This window comes from Glycine max, chromosome 6 (genome assembly GCF_000004515.6).
Source record: "Glycine max cultivar Williams 82 chromosome 6, Glycine_max_v4.0, whole genome shotgun sequence".
NCBI classification, from domain to species: domain Eukaryota; kingdom Viridiplantae; phylum Streptophyta; class Magnoliopsida; order Fabales; family Fabaceae; genus Glycine; species Glycine max.
The window spans coordinates 10,541,260-10,549,935 of record NC_038242.2 but is presented as its reverse complement, the minus strand read 5'-3'; the positions used below and the strand labels follow the sequence as shown (position 1 = coordinate 10,549,935).

Below are 8,676 nucleotides of genomic sequence, written 5' to 3'. Positions count from 1 at the left end.
TTGTTGGTGGGGCCAGCTACCAGCTGGAATAGATATAAAAAAACACTTGAAAATTGAAAAATTTGCGACTCCGATTACGATTTTACTCTAGAGTCTAATGGTTCTCTTGATTATATTATAAATATACAACTCAAACTCCGAATTGCAACCCAAGCTATAGGTTTAATAAACGTTGAAACTATTCCTCCTGCGCCATCTCCATTGCTGTTTTCTCTCTGCTTGCTATTACAATCCAATTCAAGAAGTTCGTTCAACTTTGATGCTCAAGTCTAACAACATATATAACCATTGACAGGTTAGCCTCTCTCTCTCTCTCTCTCTCTCTCTCTTTGTTTGTTTTTGCAGCCATTCATTTCATTTGTGTCTGTTGGAAATGATGTCTTCCTCGGTGCTTGTTTGCCTCCTTCTTCGGAAGAGAGAGATTCTGTTTGATTCATTTCAAGTATATGTATCCGATCTTGTCCTTTGTCCATAGCAAGAATCTCGCTTGGTACAATTGATTTTGATTTAGATGGAAATCTGCATTTGAAGTAGTCTTAACTCTCAAGAACACAATCATGTTTCTATTATTTGACCGTTCCTGAATTATCCCGCGTAGATCCTCCTCTACAATCTCCCTCCTCTGCTTGCGCTTTGTTATCAATTATTCACATTAGATTCGAACAAATCTAGTTTTCCTTTACACTTTCTTTACCGGAGGAATGAAATACACAATAAAGAAACATCAGAGATAAAGTAAGTTATTTAGATGAGGAAAAATAAACAAATTATATAAAAAATTATTATTGAAATTTTAAAATAATATAATTTTTTCATGAGATAAATATTTTGTTATAAAAAACTATTTAATTTTCAAGAAAACTAAGAAAAACTCTCCTCTTGTAGTAAAAAAAGAAAAAAGAATAACTCTCCTCTATTTGTTCGGTTGAGGGGCATTTTTTTTTTGTTAAATTATTGGGTCGATCCTAAATTATTTGTGATTTTTCAAATAAGTTAAACTAAAATTTTTTAATTGTGTTCTTGATCATGTAATTTTTTTTAATTGAGTCATTAGAATTTTCTTATTTGTCAAAACAATTATCATATTCTAGCAGTTTCAAGTCACTGTAAAATCTTCACAAAAAAAAGGTCACTATATAATCTAGTTCATTAAGATTAGCTTAGTGGTCCGAAAATAAAGTAAATGTACGAGGACTTAAGTTAGTTGAATCTTTTTATCTAAAAAAATGTTCTTTATTGTTATAGTTATACGTAAAAAAGGTTTGATCTACCTAAAAATCTCCCAAATAGTTTAGAGAAAAACGGAGTAATTTAATCTTTTCTCACTTTCTAAAATTTTGTTTTCTTAACCAAACATTAACAATTTAATACTTAATTTCTTTGAAAAAAATTCTCCTATTATTTTTAACATAGACAAATAATTAGTAATGTAAAAAGGTGGGAGTTTTTTTAGCAGATGCGAATTTTAAGTAGAAAATTTGAACTGTAAACTTTGCCCCTCGTGAATAGAATAAATATAATCGTCACCTACAGCCTCGTGTATTGTGATTTTGTGCCTATTGAAAAGGTGCACGGAGAAAAAGAAGAATGGTCTCATTTTATTTTTAAGAAAAGAATTGCTCCTATTTTTTTTGGAAAATAAAAGATTTATGAATTTCCTGTGAAATTATATACTACTATTAAATAATGCTGTTTCTTTTTTAATATCAAGCATTGTCGAATTTGGGCAAAATCACAGAAATGAGTTTATTTTTAAAAAAATTACAGAAATGAATAATTTTTTTAAAAAAATATAGGATATAATAAATCGTTTAGAACGTCACAATTTTTTTAAAACAATAAAGTCATATTCCAAAATATTACTTTAAGCATTTTTTTTATAGAAATTGTGTTCTTAAAAATGACTTTACTATTTTTTTTTAAAATTTTGGACCCTGAATCATTTTAAAAAAAATACTAAAGTTATTTTCAAAATCATGACTTTTATAAAAAAAAAAACTAAAATATTTAAAGTCGGGATCTAAAATACGATTTTATTATTTTTTTAGAAAAACTATGACATTCCAAAATCATGTTTTAAAACATATCCATACTCCTATAATTTTTTAAAAATCTATCCATCCATTCATGTAAGTTTTAAAAATTGTTTATTCAGCAATTTGGTAATTGGTTGGTTGGTCACGAAAGGAACACGCGCGTGGCTACCAAACTGAGAACCTATGATAACTGGTGTCATTACAGTATGAGACCATGCCTGCCGAGTGCCGATCCTTGTTTACTTTGATTTGGAGTTGGTCTCATGGGTTTAAAATATTTTTGGTGCGAATAGGACTTGAATTACTATCTTTTTCTTTTTCATGTCCGTTTCATTTGGAAAATGAATTTGAGCCATCAATTAAATTTAACAGAGTCACGTTAAATTGAGATAGTGGAATTGTATAAAAAAAATATGCATGTTGGGTGTGATATCAACGCGATTTTTTTCATTAAATGTTTTTTTTATTACAGTGTTATTACTGCGTCTTGAGCAGTTGAGTATATTAAAAAACCTGGAAAGAAATATTTTAAAGAAAAGAAAAAAAAATGTGACCCGTCCATTGAATATGAGAGCATGTTTCAATCATCAGAGTTGTTTTATGCTATAGATTTGTCCAAAATAACCACGGACAAACTGTTTCTTTCTTCCTTGATCTGATCTGCTTTGTCTTTTTTGAACACTTTGGGAAGTAAAATATTGTGAGCAGTCTGACCCAAATGGATAAACACCAATTATGATTTACTGACCTTTGAAAAATGCGTATTTTACGGCTGAATGTAGTTTGACATATTTTTTATAGATCAAAGTGATCGAAAGTAATAGTCCTGAACTCCGACCCCCCCCCCACACACACACAGTTGTTCCGTTAATTGTAGTTGTTCAAGTTAGTTTGTGTACTAATCTTGTAAGTTAAAGGGTCATTACCTCGTTAAATGAAAGTTAATGGATGAAATGACGTGAGTCAGTAATTAAAGAGATTATTTATATATTTTTCTTTTTCAAGTTTTTGTCGGCTTTATACAATTTATATATGACTGAATTGTTTATTTACATTGTATGGTTGTAAAATGAGATAATTACGTTATCTCTTTGTTAATTTTCCATCACAAGCAAATTGTCTACAACCAGAAGATGAAAGTTGGCCCTCTAGAGTCTCATGTCTTCCTTGGCAGCACAATTGTGATTTAAACTATTAGTATTTTTTTTGTTGCAGATATTCAAATTCAGCATAATTGTGATTAAAATTTTGGTCCTTCCCTGGAATGAAAATACTGTTTGTCAATAAATTTGGGAGTGATTTTTGCGGTTATATTTAATGGGCTGCTACTGTTCAACTTCAAAGAAAACCGAAGCACAAGGTTATGAGGAACCCACTGTTCTTGCATCTGTGACACCTTGTGAGTACCATGATCCATCATTGAATGGTAAATTCTTGCAGCTATGCTGTTAAAATTTTGATTTGTCTTCGGCTGAGAACCATCATAATCCTTTTACTTACCCACGTTTCTTGTAATTCTATTCCATCTAGTTCCATTACGGGCATTATTCTCCCTTGTTTCAATTTGTAGATTTAGTAAATTAATGACTTAATATGCTTGTAAGGTTTGCTAATCTTTAATATACAATACAAAATAAACCAATGACCTAAAACTTCAATTTCAAATTCACTGGATTAGTCCTTTTAGTTGCACTTAATTACTGATAGTTGATTATGACAAATGATAATCTAATGAAGTTGTATTTAAAAATATGGCTTTGTTGCTCAATATCAGAACTTGCAATTGGAGCATCGAAGTATTCAAATCTGATTCTTCTCCATGTACACAGTCAATGTTAAAAATGCAGTACTTGCATTTTGCCAGCGATAGTTTCTAAACTCTCTTTTATATCTTCCGCTAAAGATAGGTACACGCACCCCCCTCTTGGATCAAGAGAACATTTTTAAATCATAATGTTGAATTTGATGCTCAAGCTGTGGAAAACACTAAAACCACAAATTCATTTTTTTTTCTGTACTCTTTTTATCTAATATATTTTCGGCAATGTTATTTTGAAAACATGAAATGTCATTGCAATGCATTGAACTTTCTCTTCAAACATTTTGTTTTTCATTCCAAATGCAAAGCATTTAGTTTCATTCAGCACAAGCCAAGGCGTTAATGACCGAAAAAGATTACACAAAATACAGGCCAGTAATATTTACTGTTGCAGTACATCATAGACAAGGGGCTTTGTAGACTTCAGCTTTATATTTTACATTTCTGTTTGTAGAAACCTCCTAAGTCGTGATTTGTCATTCTCATGAGCAGGATATTAAGTTTCAAAACTGACAAAATAAGTTTTTTTTTTTCTTTCTTCACAGTTACTGTTAGTGAAGTAGAGGCCTTGCATGAACTCTACAAGAAGTTGAGCAATTCAATTATTGAAGATGGTCTTATTCACAGGGTGAGTTAGGCTTTTAAGTTTTCCAGTTTAGATGAGATGTCCTTAAAGTTGGCACCTGATTAATCTCTTAGATAATTCACTTCTTGATCATCTTTCATTCCAGGAAGAATTCCAGCTGGCACTATTCAGGAATAAAAACAAGAAAAATCTGTTTGCAGATAGGGTATGTAAATATAATCCATACTCTTCAGTTTAAGATTCATTGACCTCAAAGTTCTTGGAGACTTTGTGCTATAGGCTAATTACTTATAGTATCCGAAGTTGGCAAGTTGCTCAGGATTGTTTACTTTTCAGTAAAAACTTTTTATCAGATGTATCATTTAAATTTTGTTCTACATTGACAGTCTCATCACTTTTGACTCTGGCACTCGTACTGTTTCATTCTGATGCATACTCACTTTGTTTCTCCACAGATTTTTGACTTATTTGATCTCAAGCGCAACGGGGTCATTGAGTTTGGGGAATTTGTTCGATCACTGGGTGTTTTTCACCCAAATGCAGCATTAGAAGACAAGATTACCTGTAAGATCGACCCTTCCAGCCTAAAGATTTCATGTTTTAATGTCTTATTTTCCCCCGAATTATGGAGTTTCCTGTAATAAGTAGTCTATCTGCAAGAAGTATGTACTGGTTATCTATGTTCAGTTGCATTAAAGATTTTGAGTCACCTTCCAGATTCTTATCTTTTTGCTAAATTGAGAATAATGATTTTGCAGTTGCTTTTAGGTTGTATGATCTGAGGCAGACAGGGTTTATTGAACGAGAGGAGGTATGCTTAATTTTCTTTCATTTCCTTGATAAATTTACGTGATTTTTAAAGTTATTCTAATATCATGCTTTGGTTCTCTAGTCTTATCCATAATTCATAGATATAAATGCTTGCTCAATATACGTTTAGAACAACCCTTTATTAGAATGGTTTATCTGCAGTTAAAGGAGATGGTATTGGCACTTTTGCATGAGTCGGATCTTGAGCTTTCAGATGATATGATTGAAACCATTGTGGATAAGGTTCATAAATCGTAAAAGTTTTACCTTATTTTTATTACTCTTAAAAACTCCCTTGAATTTGGCGTTCCTTAATTAAGTTGTGTACCTTCTTACCAACAGACTTTTAGTGATGCTGATATAAACGGTGATGGAAGGATCGATCAAGATGAATGGAAAGCATTTGTGTCCAAGCATCCATCCTTGATAAAGAATATGACACTTCCATATCTGAAGTCAGTATATTCACTCTCCATGAGCCTTATTTTTGGAATTTCAGAAAACTTTTCTTAGTTTTGATGCTTGTCTCCTCCCCGTGTTGCAGGGATATTACCTTGGCTTTTCCCAGTTTTGTCACAGGAACGGATATTGAAGAGTCAGAGATGTGACTCTGGGAGGTTTTGGCTTCACCAATAATGATGCTATACACTAGCATAGTAGTATTTGAGTCATTTTGAATACAAGGTTAGAAGTACTCTTGAGAATTTTTCTATTGGAAAAAGTTCTATATTTTTAATAGAAAAGCTCTAAAAAACACTTCTGGTTTGTATCCAAACATACCATATATATCTTTGATTTCGTCTCTTGATATATTATTGCTGTTAAGAGATGACCTTACCTGCGGTGCCAATACAAGAATAAAATTTCGTCTATGGTTCCCGGGGAAAACAATTTCTACACCTGGTTTTGCAAATGCTCAGACACAAACTGAAGTTCTTTGTAGTTTGTAGTTTGTAGTAGCTGAACCTATGAATATGATGATAGTAATATCGATCTAAGGTTACGAATTGTTCACATGAACTGTTAATTCCAATGCAAGGTTAGCTTGTACATTATGTATATGTATATACGAGAGATGTGAGTGAGTAGGATGTAGCAACCGGCCCATGTTACTCGGCCATTTTTGCTGCTTGTGAGTTTTTAGGTATATATTGAGAATTTTGCCTTTGGATAGTTGTTTGAATAACCGTTAACACGATTACTATCTCCACTGTGCTTCGTTTGATACAGGAACTCATGCTAATACGGACTAATAAAATAACAGCACGTAGATATTAAGTAATGCATGGTAGGCTGGATTTAAATGTTACAGCTATTGGTGGTATGTGGAAGGCAAGAAATGACTTGCTATGCCTATATTCAATGCTTAAGTTTCTTATTGTCCATTGAGATATTACAGCTATGATCAGAAAAGTCAAGAATTAATACTCTTTGTCAAGCAAAATTTACGTGGCATTCAACTTATCTTCCCTAATTGCTCACCCGGGCATCTAGCTTTTTTTACCCTGCATGCATGTGGATCAAATTCATCAGTTTGTCATCGCTCCTCGGCAAGTATTCTGCATCACGGAATTATAAGATTAACTTGGTGATAAAAGGAAGAGGGAAGAAAAAGTTGTGACTTTTGATTTTTCATTAACAAAATATTAACAATCAAACTACTAACATTTGCCGATAACAAAAAAATAAAGTACCGTGGCATCACATATGGAGGAGGGAAGCTAATCGGTGAGCTTATGCAATTGCTAAACATGGATTGAATATAGACTGCAGTGTTAGACTTTTCAATGTTGTGCTTCCCCCCACCCCCAGAGACCTGGTATAATGTTTTTTATGTTGACGAAAATGTCCCTCACTACTACAAAAATAGTGTATATCCATCGTAGACAAGAAAACTTATTTTCATTTTGTATAAACACTTGACTAACTTAGCTATACTATTGTTGTGTATATATAGTGAACCTAGACAACCAAAACTTGTTTCTGTTGTGTAATTAAGAAAAAAAAATAACTTTGTAATTTCATGTATTTATTTTATTTTTAAAGGAGTTGAATTGAAACAATTTTGTAGACTACTTTTCAAAAAATAAATTCTCCAATTTTCGACTACAAATTATTAGATGAGTCCTCTTTTCTGATGTTAATTTTTTTTAAGCCAGCTAAATATTTAATTTTTCTTTGTTGTCTTTTCTTGCTGTGATTGTTATTTTCTTTTTGGTCATCAGCTAAATGATTGCACCAAGCACTCATTGATTCATGTAAGAGGTGGGAGCCAATCCTTTATGGAGAGTCACTTTCCTACACGACGTCACAAATTTAAGTGTATAATTAATTTTTTATTTTGAAATAAGTTTATGAAAAAGTTAATATAATAGATAGTTACATACAAATTATATCTTCATTTTTAATTAGCTTATTTTTAAAAATTTTAACAATATTTTAATTAAATCAGTAAAAAAATGTTTTAATTAAAGAACCGAAGATTATATTCTAGAAAATTACGTTTTTTTTCAAGATTAATTCTCATCCACGCGTGGACTTTGAGTCTCTTCCGGAGAGGCTTAACTTATTGATCAAAGTCTCTTGGGTAATAGAATTAAGTGCTTGTTTGGACACATGTTCAACATACACGTATAATATGCAAAAATTACGTCACTTTGAATCAAATATGCAGAGGCTATATATAACTTGATGCTTCTAGGTGGACGTACGTGTGTAAAAATATAGGAAGAATCGAAACCAAAGAAGCTGTTAATATTATCACCTCATGATCTGCACTTATACGTAAACTTCATGTTTGAATCTTTCATTTAATTTTAGTCGGTATTTTCAAGGCATATATATCACATGAGAATTGCTTTTGTATGTTTCTTGTTTTTGAACTGGTTCTGGAACGCTAATAATATTAGATCGAGAAGCCGAATTAGTATAAAAGAGATTGTATTTAATCATTTAAATTTGATAAAAATGGTAATTAATTTTAATCTTAATTTGGAAGGATTACCCTATCAATTTTAAAGAATTACAATTTTTTTTCTCATTATAATCATTTAAGTTTTAGATAAACTTTTCTATAAATACTTATACAAAAAAATAGTTATAAAAGAAATTATATCTACTGATCAAAATTTGATAAAATGATTATTAATTGTAGTTTCAATTTCAAAGGATTTCCTTATCAATTTGGAATAATTATAACTGTTCTTTTACATTATAATCATCTAAGATTTAGGTCTTGTTTAGATTAAAAAAATCATAAACAGTTCTCATGAAAAAAGAAAAGAAAACAATAAAATGTTAAATTTTTTACTACAAGTTAAAATTTAGCACTTTAACTTTTATAGAAATTATTTCATATAATTTCTCTATAATAGTTAAGGTGATAAGTTTATTTTAACTTATGAGATTAGTTCAATTTATTTTAT

The 8,676-nt window shown here is 31.0% G+C and overlaps 1 protein-coding gene across 3 annotated transcripts; it reads left to right on the top strand.

Annotated features, from left to right (window-relative positions):
* On the top strand, positions 1 to 6,695 carry LOC100777818 (calcineurin B-like protein 4). Of its 3 annotated transcripts, XR_001388626.3 has the most exons (10): positions 69 to 295; positions 3,252 to 3,462; positions 4,401 to 4,483; positions 4,587 to 4,646; positions 4,897 to 5,005; positions 5,200 to 5,252; positions 5,414 to 5,494; positions 5,594 to 5,706; positions 5,796 to 5,935; positions 6,482 to 6,695. XR_001388626.3 is itself a non-coding variant. In XM_003526665.5 (9 exons), exons 2-9 carry the CDS (start codon positions 3,354 to 3,356, stop codon positions 5,857 to 5,859), a joined length of 645 nt encoding a protein of 214 aa, XP_003526713.1. In that variant the 5' UTR covers positions 1 to 295; positions 3,252 to 3,353; the 3' UTR covers positions 5,860 to 6,695. The 3 variants fall into 3 exon arrangements, 2 of the variants coding, with proteins under 2 accessions (XP_003526713.1, XP_003526714.1); XM_003526665.5 differs by having other exon boundaries at positions 1 to 295; positions 3,252 to 3,435; positions 5,796 to 6,695; XM_003526666.5 differs by having other exon boundaries at positions 70 to 295; positions 5,796 to 6,634.
* Positions 6,696 to 8,676: the final 1,981 nt, after the last annotated feature.